Source organism: Rhodnius prolixus, unplaced genomic scaffold (genome assembly GCF_049639745.1).
Source record: "Rhodnius prolixus isolate KJV_2025 unplaced genomic scaffold, Rpr scaffold_2, whole genome shotgun sequence".
Lineage (NCBI taxonomy): Eukaryota > Metazoa > Arthropoda > Insecta > Hemiptera > Reduviidae > Rhodnius > Rhodnius prolixus.
Window position 1 is genome coordinate 1140791 of NW_027411592.1, and position 21353 is coordinate 1162143.

A 21353-nucleotide genomic window follows, 5' to 3' on the forward strand; every position below is an offset into this window, starting at 1 on the left:
TAAATAGAACTTATTAGACAAATAATATATAATAATTTTTTATATCAATTGTAATGCATTAATTTTATTAAAGTTCCGAGACCGTAATCTGAATTATATTTTTATTTAGGTGAGGTTTCATCCGCCAGTTTTCTAACAATGACGATATTTGTTTTTACGGGAGTAATTTAGATGGATCTCACAAAAAGTTGAAAATAGATGCATAGTTCTTGGTTTCTTGTAACCTCAATTTAATGTCCAATGCGGATTAAGAAAGTATACATTTCCCATGTACTTTGTTTTGTACTTGGTATATCTGTGACTTTACTGATTTTGAGTAATGAAGTGCCCGAAAATATTCCTCACATTGAAAAAGAAAAATTCTGTTGTATTATTTTAATACTTAGTGCACCGAACAATGTGGAAAAGAGAGCCGCTTTGAGAGAAACATGGGTTAAATTTTTAGGTGTAGATTTTTTATATTTATTTATAATCGGCAGTAAAGATATAAACAATGATCAGCGAAGTCAAATTGTCAAAGAGCATAAAAGTTTTGGTGATATACTTCTTGTGCCTACAGTGGACACTTATGCCAATCTCAGTTTAAAGGTGTTACAAAAAATTAAAAAAGAATTCAAGTTCTTCCAACTTACGTTTTTCAATTTTACCACTGGAAATGATTAAATCCTCATTACGTGTTTATCTTCTTTCTAAGCTTGGAATATTTATCTTACCTCACATTTTACGAAAATTTATTACCTTGGTAACTGCACTTACCATAATGAAGTGTAAAATGTCTAATTTTTTCAAGAAAAAAGTATCTTAGTAGTAAACAGTTATTCCGCTTAAGTTAACCATTGATGTGAATAAATGTATTTCCTTGCATGTGCCAACACAATACCAAGAGAGGGCATCCAAATATTTCATTTTCATGTTTGTGATTTATAATTTGCTTTCTATTGTTATGCTTCGCCTGCCAGATTCGTATTTTGGTCAGCCAAGATATTATGCTCATCTTTTTAAAGATCATTTCTAAATCCTGGGTCTTATCAGATTTGTACCGTACAACGTTAGAAGTCCCATTCAGTAGTTAGCTTGTCCAAACTTGCAGCAAGTCTATCTTCTCTAGAGCTCAGTGAATCCGACATGATTCATTTTCTTTGAAAGTGAACTTATTTGTGTGTAATGCTTTTCTCACCTTATATTTAGTCTTTCCAGGATCCACGTCTGCACCAATTAGTTTTCCAAGTATTAGCTTTTCTAATGCTTTCCTGATTATAAAATCTATATTTTAGAGTGCCGGCTTAGGTACTGCCCGACATTGAGCCTATATAATTATATATATGGACATAAATTCCTAAAAGCAATGGACATCGACTAATAAATCGACGTACTTAAGTTTTAATTTCATTTTTCCCTAAAGGAATATCTAGTGCAGTTACCGATTTGGCGACAATAGCCAATTCAACCAATTTCTAGAAATGAAAGTTCACTGGGATTACAACATTGATAAAGTTTTATACCAAAAGTTGTCTAAAGTTATTATTGCGTATTTCTATTTATTGATTAGAAAAGTTGGAAGGACTTTTGCAAGATTAACATTGTAAAATTTAAATTTTAAAAAGCACGTACAAAAATGTTTTAATGTTTTTAGGTTCTGCGTTCCTTTCAAGAGGTGAACAGTATATATGATTTCAAATATCTCATAAAAACAGACGACGATACTTTTCTACACGTTCAAGAGCTGAAGAAAGCGATACGCCTGGCACCAAAACAATTTCTATATTGGGGTTATTTTTCTGGGACTGCAAGAGTATACCGTCGAGGTAAATGGAAAGAATTAGATTGGTTTCTCTGCGACAGGTATCTTCCGTATGCATTAGGCGGAGCATATATCTTGACTAGTGATTTGGTCGATTTCATTGCTAAAAATGGAGATCATTTCAGGTATTGATTTTCGGAAGGTGCAATTCTTTTTCTGCTTTAATGTAAATATAACCCAGGAAGGTCACCTGGATGTTTTATTTTTTAGATTGTACAAATCTGAGGATGTAACAGTAGGCACATGGCTTGCCCCGCTGAATGTATATCGCATGCACGATCCTCGATTTGATACGGGTACATTCACTCGAGGATGTCAGGATGACGCTATAGCCATACACGACAAAAGTCCAGAAGAGTTGCGTGTCTACCATCGCCGCTTGCTGGATGGGTTGGGCCCTTGCCCTGAAGTTAAGTTAAAAGTTCAACCTTATCTATACAACTGGAGCGTATTGCCATCCCAGTGCTGCTCTTTGCGATCTTAAGATTCTGTCTGATAATCGGCGCAAGAAAAAAATAATGTGTAAAATTATTCTCAACAAAATCAGAAGGTAATTTTGATATTATTGTTAAAAGCATGATTTCTTGATTAGGACATGCTTTGAGTTTCCATTTGACATCGAGGTTCTATTTAAATATTATAATTTAGAATAATACATAATAAAGGGGATGAAACCCTCTTCTTCATGGGCTCTGCCCAGGCTAAGTCCCCCAAAATAAGCATGATTCTTTCTTTTTATTTGAAATTTCATTTATTCATTCCTCATGGTGTTACTGTTAATAGGTCACGTTTGGACTGCATACAGCTTTGTGAAATTGCATGCCAAGTTAACCCAGATATTTGCTGACTTGAAAAAAAACACGTACTATTCTGTGCCCATTGGCTGTGGGAAGCTTTGGGATTGAAAGAACACTGTCTTGGGACATGCAGAGAAAGAAATGGATCAGTTTCTCTCTGAAAGTCATTTAGCATTTTTTTACAGTTTTCCAATCTGTTTAATGATGGGAAGAATTATGTTTTAAGAATTCCGTTTTTGAAGAATGTATGAATTTCTAATTCATAGGTTCTACCATGAGAATCGTAGTAAGAGTTAGTCTTGTGAGTGTAATCACCAGCGGAAAGAGCGAATTGTAATTATTGCCATGTCGTTTCCTGTTTTAAATACGAATATTTAAAAGATAGTATGAATGGATAGCGCTGGGAAAGTGCCTTTTCAATAAATTATATTATCACTAAGAAATAAATAAAACATTTCGGACGAATAAATATATTTCATAATTTACATCGAATAAATAATAAGACTGTTTCTTTTTTAAAGGCAGCAATAAATAAGAAAAGTATAAGCTTGGTAGTTCGGTACGGTTCAGTCTAAAACAGAAAATAATGTCAATTAGTAATTGATCACAAATGTACATATATGTATATAAATGTATGAAATGGAATAAATGAACATTTAAAAGCATTGTTGATTATATTGTGTGGGGAAATGGTTTTGTAATTCCCTTCAACCCGTTTGGATTTTTTTTAACATTTCAAAATATTCCAACTGCTCAACATGGAATTATAACGGACAAGAAATGCCTGAAAAGCATATCTACTTAGTCTAATTTAACCGGTGCTTCCATAAAAAAAAAAAAAAAACAATTGTTCATCCTAGAGGTTCTCATTCCACTGTAGAGGATATAGTAGCCGGCTCCGAAGGGCTTCACACAGTCCATGAGTTTGCAGTTCGTTCACTCAATGAGACTCACAAATTCACCCTACTTGAACGCACTCCAAGTTCAATTACTACTTTTCTACCATTATCTATGATGGACCCCAGGATATATTTTCGTGATTGCTCCTTCAAGAATCAAAGATAGCCGCAACATGAGCACAATACATCCAAAATACCTAGTGGGGAAAGCTCTAGCTCTTCACTCATCCCATTTAATGACGACTAAATTCTGTGAACCCGAATGAAAACCTAAGAAAGTCATTTCTATGTCATTAAAGTTTTTCTAGTATTACTTGTTGATGCTTACCTTAGAAACACTTCCTGTGCACGATGGAAGGACCAGACTCATCGTATTCCTGTTTCGAGATCCACATTTGTTGGAATGTGGACAAAGAGGCCAGAATGGATCCACCAATCCAAACAGAGTATTTCCTCTCTGGTGGTGCAATGATCTTTATCTTCATTGTAGCTGGAGCCAAGGCTGTAATTTCTTTCTGCATTCGGTCGGCTATACCTATCAAACATTACAACGGTTAGTGTTTTAATTTGGAAAGAAATAGCGCAAACATTTTAGTCCTTCATTTAATAATGTCATTAAAATGCAGGTAAATTCGGCTTTGAATTGTAAATTCGAGTTATTGATGTTTCTATCCTTACCTGGATACATAGTGGTTCCTCCTGACAGGACCGTATTGGCGTACAAGTCTTTTCTAATATCTACATCACATTTCATGATTGAATTATATGTAGTCTCATGAATGCCGGAAGATTCCATGCCCAGGAAGGAGGGTTGAAACAGAGCTTCAGGGCATCGAAACCTTTCATTACCAATAGTAATCACCTAGAGTGGGAGAAGAGATTTAGTGATTTACAATAAATTTACTCTGATGACACCAATTCAAATGTAACTAAAAAAAAACAAAAACGTTCACAATCAAAACTAACTTGTCCATCCGGTAATTCATAACTTTTCTCCAAAGAAGAGGATGCGGCAGCTGTAGCCATTTCCTGTTCAAAATCCAAGGCCATATAGCAAAGTTTCTCCTTAATATCGCGCACAATCTCCCTTTCTGCTGTGGTCGTGAAGGAGTAGCCTCGTTCTGTGAGAATCTTCATCAGATAGTCGGTCAGATCGCGTCCAGCCAAGTCCAAACGAAGAATTGCATGGGGGAGAGCATAACCTGTACATTGTGTCCAACAACAAAGAATTTAAATTTAATTAACAAACAAGAATTCCTTTTTTTCAAACTAGGTGGAATGAATTTTAAATTTTGTTTTTCTTCGGCTTCATCTCGGTAACTTTCGGTTTTCAACTCTCTTAGAATCATCAATTTTCTTTTAACCAGCGATACTTATTTAATTCCCAGTTCTGGCCAAATAGATTTTAAACGTTTAAAGCATCCTTATAGTCATTATTTTATTCTGGCTGGTTGCGCTCTTCAACTTCAGAGATTTATGCATGATGTTTATTATGAGAATGTAACTTTTTTACTTGTCCGAAGTCTTTTTATTTATTTACGACTTTACAGAGTGGTAGCACTGTATACAGGGTAATTCAGTCAGGAAATCTTGGGTTCATTGGATTGTCAGGGATGTTGAAAGATGCGAGATTCTGGTTAGAGGGATTAGAACAGTAGAATATCTGACATGGCGAGTGGTACTTTGGTACTTTGAGGTCCTTACTAAAAATAAGATTTGAAACTTAAAAAAAGAGGGTCAACTATTTTATCAGAGTCACTAAATTGCAATGTCTGAATAGTTCGTATGTTTGTCGGTTTGGCTGAATCCCAGAGCTGTAATCCGTAAGTCCACATTCGATTTTCATGGAGATATATTAGCATTTTTATTTTCCCTGGGTAATTTGCTCCATTGTCCCAGTAGCCGGTAAAAAAGTTTTACATGTTTAGTGAAAACTGAAGTCAAATTTCGACAAACACCTGGTAACCTCAGCATAAATGGTGGGACGAAAAAGCTAGATACGGCTAACTATATAAAGTCATCAATTCGTAGTTTTCATGGAAAATAAATGGACAGGTTTTCTATTTTGAGTTTTCCAACAGTGAACCGAATTTCCCCAAAAATTAAAATCGCTGGCCTTGTTTTGAAAAGCTGCAGCTTTCCTCTAATCTTGGTATAAAATCGGATGTAGGAAAAAAACATTTTTACTTGAGAAAATTCAAGTACTTGTGTCCCGTGTACTCACCTTCGTATATAGGTACTGTGTGTGATACTCCATCTCCTGAATCCAGGACAATACCAGTCGTCCTACCTGAGGCATACAGTGACAGCACCGCCTGGATAGCTACGTACATTGCGGGAGTGTTGAACGTTTCAAACATTATCTAAAATATCATCATTAGAATATCATTTCTTCTTAACCAATTTACCATGCAGTCTTAAACTTTTATTCTAAATTATGTGTAAAGTATTCTATCAAGTTATTATATTAATATCTCTAGTTACGAGGAAAATCTTAAAAATTGAGCTAAATTGAAGCCACTTTAAAGAAAGATGAATGGTTTTCGATTCATGTCATTTAACAAAAAATATCACCAATGAATTTTATTCCAAAATTACGAAAACGTATAGCATTAGGTTCTACACGTGGAAAAGAAATTGTGGAGCTAATTGAAGTAGCCTCTAGTCACTTACGTTCTACCCGGTCATAATTGTTTACGTTTTATACATGAGTTAAAATCACATGTTTCGATTTGTAAATGAAGAAGAGGAACTGAAACAATATGTAACCGGTTTGAAAGAGAGTTTTACGGATTTTGAATTATTTACTTTTCCAAACGTTTTTTTAAATTAATTTTTATAATTAAATTTTCTTCGTTTTAAACATGAGTCTAATGTTTTTTTACTTAACCCTTAATGTTTTCTCATTTTTTTCAGAACCTTTGCAACATGACGAAGATGCAATTTAAAACAATGTTCTCTTATTCGTTCAAATTAGAACAAATCGCTGCTGAGTTGCTTATAAAAATTAAATACTACTCGAGTAAAAAGTTGGTTCTAGAAGTTTTGGTCTACAGTTTATTACCTCGAGGATAGTTCAAGTATCGGTTGACCAATCGAAGATTACATTCTAAGCCCCAAAATGGAAGAAAGATTCAGCTCAAATGTTCGGAAGATCGCGGAGCAACTGTTGGTCAGCCATATTGATGTAGATGGTGTAATAATAAGGTAAAAAAGAAATCAAAAAATGAATGCTTCATTTTTGTAATGATCAAGAATGGAAATTTTTTCTTTACTGCATTTGCGCAACAAAAATTACCAATCATTGGGTTGCAACATGGTTATTTTTAATGAAAAATGGATCTTGTACGACAGTAGGAAACTACTGGACAGATGTTGGGCAAATGGTCTAACTGAACTCAACATCGGTGAAACCATCATTGCAGAAATATTAGTAGTGGCAAAAAAATGAACGAAATTATTCCAGATTTATTATCATAATTATTTAAGTTTGTTATAACATGCACCTGGATGCTTTAAAACTACACAAAAAAAAACTAGAAAAAGTCCAAGTATAGTTCTTTAATTTGATACAACAACAAAAATGACCTAAATATTCCCCTACATCATTATGTTAATTTAGAAATAGGTCTTTAAGTAATTAAAAGTGGAAGTCTTAAAGATTAAGCGTAAAAGGTACAATAACAAGGTTGAATGGATGGACGAAAAAAGACTCCTTTATTTATTTTTTGATTCATAATGGATTTAATTGATCTCTGAAAATCCAAATATATTGGCAAGCGATTGTAAGAAACGGAACAAAATCAGTCAGTTAAAAGTAATTTGCAAGAAAAAAGTAATATATATTTCCTTTCGGTATGAGAGTGGTTTGATAGTAAAGAAACTAAGTGTGCCGGTTAATTTTCACCGGTTAGCCTCCCAGTTTACTTATCTAAACATTTTACAGACTCTAATTAAAAAGAAAATTGAAGGAAAAAGTGGTTCATAAAATAAATGAGGAATAGTGGAAACACGCACTCTTGGGAGAGTGTGAATAAATTAATTACTTTCCTAAGATAATTAAGACAGCTGTTATGGCTTGATGGTTTATTTGTAGTCGTTGCGTAAATATCAGGCCATCCGTTAATAATATATTGCATACTTTTTTTTGCTTTTCTCTATAATTAATCCGCTTATTATATATTTGTCTCCGCAAAGAAGAGAGAAATGAAATGTTTTGTACAATTTTATTAAAAGGTTCAAGTATAAGGTCACCCTCGTACATTATTGATTTCGTGTGTAAACTTTAATTACTTTTTAATAACTTATAAAAGCCTATTTGTTCAATTCTGCTAATTTATTCATTTAAAAATACAAACAAAAATTGTGTTTTAATTAATTATTTTTTAACTAAATAAAGCAAAGAAATTTACGTTAACCTAACCTCTACTGCTACTTATCATTACTGTTTATTGTTACTAATTGAGCAATTTGGAGTGTTAATGTGTAAAACTGAAGTGTTTCCTGTTAAGTGTGACGTTTTGTTTATCTTTTTCTTCTCATTTTAAGGTGGTGAGATATTTCAATTTTAAAATATCGGTTTTTTGTTTAAATGTGTTTGCTACTGTTACCTAGCAACCATTGTTTACTATTATTTCGAGTTGTATTTGCGTTTTAAATAATTATTGTAGATTTTTGAAAAATGCATTTTTTTTCAACTGCAAGTAGTACGGAAATGAAAAAAGTCACTAGTCATACTAATAAACTTCCTCTTATAGCCCACCTGCGTCATCTTTTCCCTGTTGGCCTTAGGATTTAGCGGAGCTTCTGTCAACAGAACAGGATGTTCTTCTGGTGCTATCCTCAGCTCGTTGTAAAAAGTGTGGTGCCATATTTTCTCCATATCATCCCAGTTGGTAACGATTCCATGTTCAATAGGATATTTTACTGTTAGAATACCACGCTTACTTTGCGCTTCGTCTCCCACATATGAATCCTTTTGGCCCATGCCGACCATTATTCCCTGTGAATATTACAATTAATTATAGGATTGTATTTGAAACAAAAGAAATAATTGGTTGTAGAAGAAAAACACTGCCGACAAATATTGCTTTCTCTAAAGACTGATAGCATTGCTATCTCTCTCAGATTTAGAGATTTCTCAGGAAATACACGTTGTGAAGTTCCGGAATACAAAAAAAAAAGTGATTTTAACTAACTGTTCTCGCTGTCTACATGTCCTGTACATCTCAAAAACGTAATTTCTGTGAAGGTATTTACAAATTCTGTAATTTTAAATGCCTGATAGGACTCGACAATAAGTTTTTGTCTCGTATTTTATTACAGCACAATTGTGCCATTAATTTTCAACATTTTAGTTGTTTTTTTCTTAAGCTGGGAAAATTTGCATCTAAGGATTTATTTATGAGGTAGCTGATTGAATTTAGCATTTATTGACTTGGAAAAGAGTATAACGAGTTTACTCCGGGAAGTGGAAAACATTGCAGAAATTATAAATAGAGCAATACCTTGAATTACTGGTACAAAGGAAGGGGTCAGAAATTTACATCGAATGGAAAAGAGAAATAATATTCAAATATTTTTTAAGCCTTCAAAGCACGGGTCTTGCGCTTGTCATCTGTCTTCTATCTGGACGGTTCTGGGAATCGAAAATGAGTAACTTGGGAAATTACATTTCGCGAAAAGCCAAGTGATAATAGCCCAAGATATTGAATTGTGCCGAGCAGGGCAGGTGTAAAAAGGAGAAATTGTTATCATTTTTTTATTCTCGTGAATACATCATCATTGCTGGACCAGAAGCGATAACCACTTTCTCAGCTTCAGGTAACTCTATAACAGTGTATTTCTGGATGAAGATTTAACTTAGGGTAGATGATTTAGAATTCAGTACTTTTAATGTTAATAATGAGTAAAACTCGAGAAACAGCTGGAACTTACCTGATATCTAGGACGTCCCACAATCGATGGGAATACAGCGCGAGGAGCATCATCTCCGGCAAAGCCCGCCTTGCACATGCCACTGCCATTGTCTACGACTAGTGCGGCTACATCTTCTTCGGCCATTGCGACTGACTGCGGGCTATTGAAACGGTTGTACAGGGAGACGCACGTCTTGTATCCGTATTATTTGTTCCGACTGGATAAGGGATGTGATTCCGGGCGTTTGCACTTTGTGAAGGTAAAATCAATTAAGAGTTTGCAAGATGGAACGGACTGACTACCGAAGTACGTCTGTGAGAGTGCAATGTACCGCTGCTGTTATATTGTCCATCTCCCACCTCAAACACTCATGAACAGCAAGGTTCTTTCCACTGGCGGCCCAGCACACGCTCTGGTTATCTTGGTAATTATGCACCCTTGATCCAACTTGGAAGAATATATCGCAACGACCAACCGATCGTCTTCAAGGCATCTTCACAGTTTTCACTCAAGAAAAGATTTCAGTTTTTCCATTACCTTTCGTACCTCTTACCATCATAATTGAAAATTTTTCTTTAAATCTGCATTGTTACTAAATTTTAGGTTTCCCTTGACTCATGCTTACGAAGGGGAAATTGCAGCCCATATTTAACGAATACCATCAAAAACAGAATTAAGCCTAATATCGTTTACAACTAGCAGATCTTTCTAGGTATTCAGAGTGGTATTGGATTTCTATTATTTTCAGAGCGTAAGTACTGAATGGCGTCATCCAATGCTAACAAAACACTTTTGAGTTTGAGTAGAGAATTTCCTTTCTTATAAATGGAAATTTATAACACATTATAAATTGTATAAGTTCGTTATTTAGATGTCATTTGGGTTTTGATTATTTAGGCACGCATGCGCAATTCGGGTACTGGTTTGAATTCGATTAGAATTCGATTTCTTTTAGAATCTGATTGTTGCAGCACTTCAGTTTTTTTTGTGCATGCCCGAAAAATTAAGTCATTTTTTTTTAAACCTTCAGGCAAATTAATCGACGACCTAGTGCGACATGTCCCGGACTGTTGGTACTCTGTATCTGTATCGGCTCCAAATGATCACAAATCAGTTTTTTATTCCGTTGTAACACCAAACACTCATGGCGAACCTCCGAACAATCACAAATAGTCAGAGGTTCTTTTGGAACAGACAAATTTACTTGATGATTTACACTGGTACAGTACAGAGTGCATTGAAGAAGGTTATTAGAAGGTAATAAATTATCGAAAAATAAACCATATTAAATTAGATTTATTGATTTTTAGATTTAATAAGTTTATTGAGGTATAGGATTAATTAGTGTACAATCGTGGCCATTTTGTTAATTTACAGTTTGAGTAGGATTCTCATACGTAAATCCTATGATTGGCCCTTAACTTTTCCTACTAGGACGTGAGCCTCTTACAGCCCATTGTCCGGTCTAGAGAATTACAGGGCTTTCTAAACATTGAGCGCATACTCACTTTATAACTTTCAAATTTGGTGTGACACTGACGATTTTCTTCCACAACTATTCATTCTTGCCTTCAAACACCTCAAATTTGAATATTTAATTCTTACCATTGCCATTCTCACAGCTTGTAACTGTGCATTACAACTTACAGGAAAGTTTACTCTAACCATTCCCCGAGGACTGCCCTAAAACTAATTTTTCCTAGAAAGCCTAGGGGAACCATTCATCGTGTAACGAGTTGAGGAATTTCCTTCAAATGCGATTTGAGCCTCGCATTAACCCAACCTCATTAACTGTACACAAGGGATAAGACCAAACGTTAAAGGAAAATATCTTTTTAAAGGTAAACTATCCATCTCTTTTCTCAGATGTTCCTATAATCGAAAAATATCCGTTTTAAAAGCTATAGATGTTCAGATGTTATTTCTAAAAAAAGGGATGAATATTTTTCCTCTGTTTAATTTTTGTGTAATGCACCGTACTGTCTATTATTTACTAAAAGGAGAATAATTTTTTGATAAATAAAATTCTGTGTTTGGAGGTAATCCTTTAATCTAAAGTTCATCTTTACCTAAAGGATAGTTCACTTCTGTTTTTAGAGATACTTTCTCAACAATGGTGTCTAGGATTCTCCGCCAACTTCCTCTCTACTCTATATATTTACGTACCCATAATTAAATATAAATTATTGAAATAAATTTGTAAGTTGGGGACCTTGAGAGTAAGTCATTTAATTGTTCACATGAGATTTTTTTTAAAAGTATTTCATGTCTGGGCAAGTTTTAATCTTGCAACATGGTACATCTTAACAATATAATTGATACGCTTAATCTGAAGAATAAACGGTGAAGCCGCTTGCCAATGAGTAAACATGTGGCCCAATGAATACAGTGCTACCTCGATTTATGTGCTAAAAATTCAACGATAAAAATCAAATATGTAACTGTGGACCGACTAAAATATGCACCTAACTTTTTCCGTTGAAGAATTTAAAGGGGAAAAAAAGAAAATACTTTCTACAAAAATTTGTGGGAGTTTCTTATTGTGTTTACATTAATTATTATTATAATTTTTTAATGACTTTAGGCGCGTCACATTTGAGGTTATATTATTTTTATTTTACGGCGCATCGACTTCTACGGTCATTTGCGTGTTACTATAATAATAATAATATTATTATTATTTAATTATATTCAGGCTTAAAAAGTTGAACAATATTTAATAGATTGATAATTTAATTTGAATGTTCGCTGACAGAATGTGTTGGCACAGGGGAAGAATTGATTTCCTCTGATGGAAGTTTATTTACTCTTTATTGGCCAGTGAATACTAGTTACAAAAATTAAAATAAAATATAAAAATGCAAGGTAAAAATTTAGTTTTGTTGAGATCATTTACATTCTTTATCTCCTTGTGACATCAACGTTAAATACTTCAAAGAGTAGAAAATAGAAGAAATATCAAAAGATATGAATGAATTATATGAACAGAATACTTTGCCATAAAGTTCATTTAATTAGTTATGTTACTCTGAGCTTTCCTTTATAAGTGATCGAATGCAAGAAGCGCGAAATATAATTCTTTACGAAGCAATTAGTCACAGCAGAACGAGTTTATACGTTCTAAAAACATACTAAAGCAAAGAGAAGACCACTGTTTCACCACTTTAACACTAAATATTTCAGTACAGGGGCCTTTGTATCCTTGCTTAGATTAATGTCTGTAACTTAAAGGAATAATCTAAATTGATTAGGCTGGGTATATATTTTATAAGAAAAAACTAATAAAATATTTCAAAATTTTGATTATTGGAATGAAAATGCAACTATTACCGTCTTCTATAATCCGTTATGGTTTCTTTATTTCTGACAGGTTTTGGATGTTCATCCATCGCCAGAGGTAATTCTTAAGTAAGGTTAGTATCTCACTTGCTAACTCGCTAAAAGAAATAATAAAATAGGAATTCAAATTCTTTCTTATAAATGGAATAACTTTATCTTTGTTGATATGGATGAAAATGGCTTACAAAATGATTGTAAGAGAAAGTAAAGACCGTTTAGTTATTAAGACTTAATTACTACAAAGAGGAAAATGAGGATAGAAATCGGCATCAGATGCGCCACTTCTCCGCACTCGGAGTTCCCCACTACAGCTGTTTTCTACAGTCTTCACTTGCCAACGATTTGCTTTTCTTCATGGATAATAATTTATTTATTTAAACAAAAAAATATATTTTATTTGTTTCAAATTGAAGTTAAAATCAAAGTTTACAGCAAAGTCTAAACCAAAACATCTGGCTTTGACATTTTACTTCCGTCATAGAATTACATTCATGATAGATGTTCTTTAAGTGTTAAATTTCTGCCGCTAAATCTAAATATATAAAAAGGAAAGGTCATGTTTGAGAAGAACGTAAACAAAAATACATTAGCATTATTTTCAAGCACAGTTAAGGCAATTAAATTTTTATCTAACTTTGAATGTAACCTAAAAACATGATAAGCTTCAATCTTAAGCATTATTACTACAATGATACGGTACTAAGCATTGTGGAACAACTTCCGCGAGAACACTGTTAAAATCATTGTTCTACAAAAAAAAAATTAAACCAGTTATTTACGAGTTCAAATTAATCTCTTTGGAGCTTCTCTTGAAATAAGCAATTATAAAATAGTCGTAAAAAGTGGTATTATAACCTACTATAGCACTTCTAGTGTAGTAATATTTTTCTGATTCTAAATTTTTATGCTTGTACACATCGTAAGAAAAACAGTTTTTAGAACCCCAACCAATACCACAATTTAGACGTTTTGTTTTTCTCAAAACGGATATTTACTGTGAAAACTCAAAAATGTTCAATCGTAATACTTACTTTTGCCAGGTAGGGGGATTGCAGAGTGTGATTATAGTTTTCTTTATTTGATATAATTTTTTTTAAATTTAGTTCTTTGAAACATTTAAAATTTATTATTTTTAACTTTAAAAATAATTGATTTGTTTATTTTCAGTTAATTTGATTTTTTATATGTACATCAAGTTAACGTGAAACTTATACGATAATTACTTGCTACAAAAGATGTTTTATTGGCAACGAACAACACCCAAGAATTCAGTTCGCCAGCATGGCCGACTCAAAACAGACGCGGGAGACGGTGTTTCTGTTGGGACTCTGTTTTCTATGGTATTTAGCTAGTTCTTCGAATAATGTTGTCGGAAAAATGTTACTCAATGACTTTCCATATCCAATGACAGTTACAATGGTCCAACTTTTATCAATCACTTTATATTCTGGCCCATTTTTCAACTTGTGGGGCATTCGTCGGGCAAATTCCTTTACATGGAAATTCTACTTCAAGTTTTTAGTACCACTGGCACTTGGTAAATTTATGGCATCGGTTTTTACACATGTAAGCATCTGGAAAGTACCCGTCTCATATGCACATACTGGTGAGTATATTGCAACCTTGATTTTTAAAGTTTGATTTGTAGATAAAAAGTGAAAGTGCAAAATAGTGCAATCAACCGTTCTCTGCCAATTTAATATACGTCATTTTTATGTTGTAATTCCAAAATTGAAGGAGATAAATCCTTAAGGCAATATAACCTGAACCAGTAAACATATGTTACGCATTAACCTTCCATTTCTGACGTTTTTTATATCCAAGGTTGAACCGCTTTATTTTAATATTTATTTTTAATTGCTCAGTAAAATATGTAATTGTAATTATTACTTCAGTTAGAACCAATAAAATTTAAAATAAAGGAATGAAATGTATGTAATAGGATAGAACAAAAGAAAAATTATTTTATTATAAGTACCTAGCGTCAGAATATACGACGTTTTTTTATTCATTATTTCATAATTATTCTTTATCTTTGAGTGGTTCATTTTAAAGAAAAAAATTTTTTTTTAAAGAGCACCGACATCAAGGTCATTAACCACTGTAGCGGAAATCTAAGGGCCAATTTAATAAGAATTCCAGTTGTAAGTGCACGTCTAATAAAATGACCCAACTTTCATTACCCTTATTAGGGATAGAGAGGCTCGAAAGCGAGGATTCGCCCGTATTAGGCGATTCACGTTCGACCAAAGGGTTTTTCCAAAGTTTGATATCATGTCTGGTCAGGCAAGCTTTCATATAGAGTAAAATTAGTGGCATTAACTTTTCTTCAGCTAGGCGCCCAACTGGGTATCAAGTCCTTCAAAGCTGAGGTGGGACTGCTTTTTGGGGGTAACCGAGCACTATGTTTTTTAATTACTCTCACTGGGGCCAGGAGATTCCAAGTCCAAGTTATTCAAGAATCCTTCGAATCTTCCAGCTTTCAAGGGAGTTAAATCCTTTTCCAGCATCTGATGTCTATGTGTTTCTTAAATTAAACCATTTTTCTGTGAAATTTGATTACATTAAGTAATAATAATTGTTTTCTGTGGCCCATATTCATATTCAAATTTGACCTTTTTATTTCTTTTTAAAGAGTGCTTTGGTTTCAGTTAAAGCAACGATGCCGCTCTTCACAGTAGTTCTGTCAAGATTCATCCTGGGTGAAAAACAAACTGTTAAGGTAATGAGAATGCATTTATAAGTTACTTTTTAAGTTTTCTTTTTCCTCGGTTACATTTTAGTGTAATGTACGATTTTAAAAATAGTCTAGTGTTGGTAAAAATTAAATATAACTCAGATCGGAGTTAGAAAAAAAATTTTAAGTTTGTACCTGGATAATGATAGAAAGAGATAGTCGTGGGTGGGTGTATCCCGGTCACCCATGGGTTCTTGGAGCTTTTGGGTTGCGTTCGGAGTCAGCGTGCGATACAAGCCCATTCTACTAAATTATGAAGATTGTTGCTTACCAAGGCAAATGGCACATTTTTTCTAAGCCTCTCCCTGGAAATGGTTTCGATAAACAGCAGAGCAGACTGAATTCTCTAAATCAAGTCTGGCCTTATGCAGTTTTATGGGCACATTAGGCCGAGAAAGGGTCATTATTTTTTCCCTTTCAGACCCAGTGTAGCCTTCTGTGTCAGGAGAGGAGAAAACGGCCAACCCAGTACCCAGTTTGATTCTGTTACAGTTGTTAGTTAGCGGCCTTTTAAAGACCAGAGGAGTCGATCTGCAAAGGGAAGACGCCCTCTCTTTTGTCAAATCTGTTCGAATTTAATGCAAGAACGTTGCGTTGTTTCAGGTGTATTTATCACTGGTGCCTATCATTATGGGAGTTGGAATAGCCACGATGACTGAAATATCCTTCGATCTGACAGGACTCGTCAGCGCTCTGGCCGCTACCATGCAGCACTCTCTACAAAATATATTTTCTAAAAAGGTATTTTTTACTAAAATAATTAGATACTTTAATATTTATGCATTTAGGCACCAACTTATGTGGAGATGTGTAGATTGAAATGGCCTTAAGAAGGAAAGTAGAAATATACATTTGTTTTATTTTAAGCTCTCGAATATGATCTCTAAGGGAAGGGATTAGCTGTACGGTTAGCGTATTGGATTCCCACGCGAATCCAGCTGCTGACCCTTAGATTTTCTCTTCCTGGGAGCTTCTTACAGCTCACTGTCCGGAGATGGATAGTGTTGATTGTATCGAGAGAACATTGTCCGGAGACCGGCAGTGCACTGAAAAAAGCTCCGTTTGCCAATAACCTCAGATGTTGACGCACCTTAAATCATTTAAAAAATAATAATACTAATAATAATAACCACATTGATGATGACATTATCATCTTGTGGGTGAGTGAGACAAATAATTATAGAATTGCTGCCTTCTTGGGTGAAAAAAAAACCGTTGTTATATGATCCACACTTATGTGAAAAATTGCGTCCATTTTGATTAGTAGAATACGTTATTGAAGTAACGGCACACACAGTGTGCTTTACGCTGCACAGCTGCCGGTCGTTAGGATTTGGCGCATGCATAAGTTCTTCTGTAGCAGCATCAGTCTCGTTATATAATAGCCACACCTCGCGTATGTCATGTTTTATGAGAATTACATCCAAGTGCGCATATTACCGATAGATTTCCAAGTGATGTCCATTTAATTTCTCAGGTACTGCACGACACAAGTGTCCATCATTTAAGACTGCTCCATATTCTGGGAAGACTGGCACTGGTACTCTTTATTCCTGTCTGGATTTACTTCGATGTAGGACATCTTATGAATGAAAAAGCACTTGTAAGTAGATAACTGTCTTTCAACTCATTAGTTTCCAGAAATATTCGATGGCCGTTCTGTGAATGAATTGGAGAAGGTTTCCATCTAAACTGTTTTTTACGTTTATTGTTTGGTTTTTGCTAATTTTATGGAATAAAAATTCGAAATGTAAAAGTGAACTCCAAAATAGTGGCAAGAGAAAGTTTTTGAGCGTCCTCATCTTGAATTTTGGTTATGCACTTACTACGTTCAAAAATATAGACCTATATTTGAGAAAAACAAGCATAAACCCTGTAGGAACAGTTCATCTCAATATAGCTGTGGTTTTTCACTAAAAATCCATCCTCCAAACTTAATAATGAACGATGCTAAACCTTAGTAGTTTAAGCATTTCAATATTTAGAAAAATAATTAAAATAATTTTTCTTTAATCTTGACAGCTTTCACGAAGTCAAATCTTATGTCTTCTTGTGACTGACGGCCTTCTTAATTGGATACAGAACATACTTGCCTTCTCTGTGATATCTTTAGTAAGTTCGTTAACGTATGCAGTGGCTTCCGCTACAAAACGATTGTTTGTGATAGCCGCTTCTTTACTTGTACTTGGAAATCCTGTGACGGCTACAAATTTACTAGGAATGGCGTTAGCAGTTTCAGGCGTTTTAGCCTATAATAAGGTATGTAGGTTTGAGGTTTTTATTTTGATATTTATTTATTTTAATGTATTGGAACATTCTTAATTACATATTTAACTTTTCTCTGCAATTGTTAGTTACAAAGAACCACTTCATAATAATTTAAGTTCTGTTTTTTTTGTTTTTTTTTTAAATAATAACTTATTCTTAAAAACAAAAATTCTAGGCGAAACTTGATGCCAGAAATGCAGAAAAATCACGACCACTACTTCCGACAACTGCAGAAGATGTCAAACCACTCAGGCAGAATGGTCACATACCGACGTCAACAGTAAAACAAAACGGAGAGTCTGTTTCTTTTTTCGTTTAAAGATTTTCTCTCCCAATTTAATTTATTAAATATATTATATATATTTTTTTTAAAAAAAGTTCCTTTATTTTTTTTTTTTGGTAAAATTAGATTTTACTCATGTATGTGACATAGAGAAAGACTTCAGAGCACTCTCCCGCGTTTGTAAAGATTCTTTTACTATTTCATTATTATTATTTTATTTTTAAAAAAAAAATCATTTTCATTTTATTATTAAAATTTTTTTTTTATTTGAATTTATGGTACTATTAAGAATTCGGTTATTGGAGTAATTATATGCCTAAAATAAAACAAACAATTATAGAACAGTTAGTGTGTGCAACAGGATCTTTCTAAGAAAGTTCACGTTGAATTTTCTCCATGCGACTTGAAAACTTGGAAAATCAGTAAATAAGAAAAAAAAAAATAATGAACGAACTGTAAATGCGACTGACAAAAGTTTAAAGGTTATACTAGGCTGAAGCTTGCTGGGGAAGGTTATCATGTTTTGGTGCCTATCAAGGTAGGAGGGACAGTATGTTTTTTGAGGGCATATTATAAACTATCTAGATAATGAAATGTAAGTGTAATGTTTATTTTTATTTTTTAAACATTGTGATTCTTGTTTTAAAATATTTATTTGGTTGTTCTAAAAAGTACGTGCCACAAATCTTTTTGCCTGAAATAGTGACTATTCATTCTTATTGGCAGTAAACAGTTTTCTAGGGTGCAAAACTTTGGCTGTGAAGTCTTTTATGGATTCGGCGAATATCGTTTCTCTGAACTTGTTAAATTCATTTAACCTATTCAGCCACTTATGTCCACCCTCAGTTAACTTTATCCACTTACATGGTACTTAGCGTACTTGTATTTATTGTCTCATTACCAACTAGAAGATTTAAACTACTCCGTTTAAGTTCCACTCAGACTTGGTACAAAGCATTAAATGGTGAAAATGAAAACTTCTCAGTCAATTTGCAAAGACTTAAGAACAACCTGAACTATTAAATTTTTTTTACGCTAAAGATATTATTTTTATATCCTACGGTCTTTCTATCTTAAATTTGTTTTAACTAAGTAAGGCTAAAATTTTATTACATTTTTTACTTTTAGTAATATCCTATTAGTACATTAAATGGTGCAATGAGTTGCTGTTTTATGCCAAACGGTTGGACTTGAAATAAATTAAATTTACAACAAAAACCTAAAGTAGGGTACGGGTACATACATACATATGTATGTTCTTAGAGATACTTGGTTTGTACATTTTATTTCATTTTAACATATCACTGAATAAAACTCTGGTTCATCACTGCCATCACTGATGCTTAAGGAAGCCTGAATAGATCTTTGAAAGGTCGCATTGGATTTTTTGCTTTAAAGTTATATTCCTTGCCCCAAACTAGGGGTAGGTTATCTCATAAGGTTCTTATATCTGAAAAGTGGCAAAACTGAAATTGGCGTTAAGCCAATCTTACTAGGGAATTTATTTAACTTAAATGTTTGTTTAAACTCCCTTTCTGAAGAAAGAGTTATGTAGCGATCCTTTATTATGTCGACCAGATTAAGTCAGTCCTGCCTAGAAAAAATGTGTCAGGCTCATCTTGGATTTTACCCCTTGTTTATTTTCTTTTTCTACTGGTGACGAAATTACTAAGATCGTATCGATTTTTCATAGGAAATTTCCGTTCGAGGGTTACTAAATAATAATAATGTTTTACAAATTCCTATCTCTTCAAAAGTAATGTTTTCATCACGTTGTTTGATATTAAGATGCTCTTGGTACAACCATCAATTAGGATGTAATAAGTGCATATGGATTTAAAGAACTGTAATAGACGAATATTTTAAGAGATTTGATAGATTATTGCTCAAAAAGTAACAGAAAGAGAATGGGTTGAAGTTATCACAAAATTTAGAAAATTATGACATTCGTCGTTGTCACACCAATATCTGCTACTATTTTGGAGATTTCAACATTTTGACTATTATGACTAGTTTACCTACCAAATTTTCGTATAAAAAGACTGCTATGTGACTCTAAGCATTGTAAGGTGAACTCTGGTCACCAGTATATTGTCAAATAAAAACTAAGAAAACTAACGTAATCAAATAAGATTACGACCATCTAACCACCAATTTTCAGTCTGTCAGAGCTGGTAAAAGAAAGGGTGATCCCACTGTGAATGATGTTAGACCATTGTTTACGTCTAATAGTTAAATGTGCTTTTAACTTTTACTTTTTGCACATAGCATATATTAATTTGACAACCACGTTTTGTTAAACTTATAGTTCTCAAATCACATACCATTTATTATAAAAAATAGTCGAAATGGTCCCATCATTTCAAGGAGAATTTAATGCTCTTCCGATTGATGTAATTAAATTATGTATATGAAGTACTGCTATAAATTAAATAGAATCGGCTTCAGCCGATCTTTTTTTTGGGAGGGTTTAGACATAAATTTTCCGGGACTCCCTGCTGATAGGGGACCATTCCAGCAATTTTTGGAGAAAATTTCCACCAAGATCTTGGATTCCCGTTTCCTTTAGACCTGCTGTTCGAACAACTCTTACACTGACTGTCAAAAACTGTTATCAGTAGTAATACATTTAGGCTTAAAGACGAAATTTATAGAAAATTAATTTTATATATGTACATAAGCTAGACTCGACACAAAACGTACAACTTGACACATTCAAGCTCTATAACGTACACAACTACCGGAAACCTTCAAATTCTCAGATCCCTGAATAGCATTTGGCGCCATTTAGTGATGCCGAAATCTTTATTTCATAGAGCCTATTTTCTACAGCTGTTATTCCGTAATTCTGCATAAATTATTTTTAAAAGCTTTAAATATTACAAATTTAATAATTTAGATATTAAAAACGAAATTAATTTATTTAGAAATTTCAGGTGGAATTGTTGAAACACCTCTAAAATAAATATCAACTTGTAAATAAATTTATTAAACAGTATTTGATTTGATTTTTTATGTTTATTTACGTATTAATAAAAACTGTAAACTGTACACTAATTGTATTATATTTCAGAATTTTTAGAGTAAAATTACTGCTGTAAATAATATTGTAGATTCTCTTTATCAAATTATTTGTGAGGTTAATTATTTAACGTACTAATAAAGTTAAAAATTTTGTAATGTAAATATATTATGTACTTAGTAATTTTATTTATTTACATGGTATATTAAGTAAAGATTTTATTTGTAAATATCTTTTAATCATTAATGAAATACAATTTTATTTTATGTGCACTCTGATTTTTTTAGT

General features: G+C 33.3%; 3 protein-coding genes across 8 annotated transcripts; 2 read left to right on the top strand and 1 right to left on the bottom strand.

Annotated features, from left to right (window-relative positions):
- The first annotated feature begins 101 nt into the window (after nt 1–101).
- Nucleotides 102–8178, top strand: LOC141448726 (beta-1,3-galactosyltransferase 6-like). Of its 2 annotated transcripts, none has more exons than XM_074117287.1 (4): nt 102–588; nt 1634–1926; nt 2012–2351; nt 6414–8178. In XM_074117287.1, exons 1-3 carry the CDS (start codon nt 241–243, stop codon nt 2283–2285), a joined length of 915 nt encoding a protein of 304 aa, XP_073973388.1. In that variant the 5' UTR covers nt 102–240; the 3' UTR covers nt 2286–2351; nt 6414–8178. The 2 variants fall into 2 exon arrangements, with proteins under 2 accessions (XP_073973388.1, XP_073973387.1); XM_074117286.1 differs by lacking the exon at nt 6414–8178 and adding an exon at nt 2585–3469.
- On the bottom strand, nt 3053–14104 carry LOC141448720 (actin-3-like). Of its 4 annotated transcripts, none has more exons than XM_074117280.1 (8): nt 13979–14104; nt 12747–12853; nt 8260–8499; nt 5722–5860; nt 4464–4699; nt 4176–4359; nt 3826–4032; nt 3053–3169 (listed from the first exon to the last, which is right to left on the bottom strand). In XM_074117280.1, exons 3-7 carry the CDS (start codon nt 8491–8493, stop codon nt 3827–3829), a joined length of 999 nt encoding a protein of 332 aa, XP_073973381.1. In that variant the 5' UTR covers nt 8494–8499; nt 12747–12853; nt 13979–14104; the 3' UTR covers nt 3053–3169; nt 3826. The 4 variants fall into 4 exon arrangements, with proteins under 4 accessions (XP_073973381.1, XP_073973379.1, XP_073973380.1 ...); XM_074117278.1 differs by lacking the exon at nt 13979–14104 and adding an exon at nt 13787–13926; XM_074117279.1 differs by lacking the exon at nt 13979–14104 and adding an exon at nt 12941–13848.
- Nucleotides 13960–21337, top strand: LOC141448723 (solute carrier family 35 member E1 homolog). 2 transcript variants are annotated; one of them, XM_074117283.1, is made up of 6 exons: nt 13960–14361; nt 15407–15477; nt 16096–16233; nt 16970–17095; nt 17515–17751; nt 17936–21337. In XM_074117283.1, exons 1-6 carry the CDS (start codon nt 14037–14039, stop codon nt 18077–18079), a joined length of 1041 nt encoding a protein of 346 aa, XP_073973384.1. In that variant the 5' UTR covers nt 13960–14036; the 3' UTR covers nt 18080–21337. The 2 variants fall into 2 exon arrangements, with proteins under 2 accessions (XP_073973384.1, XP_073973385.1); XM_074117284.1 differs by lacking the exon at nt 13960–14361 and adding an exon at nt 14458–14579.
- The last annotated feature ends 16 nt before the right edge of the window (nt 21338–21353 follow it).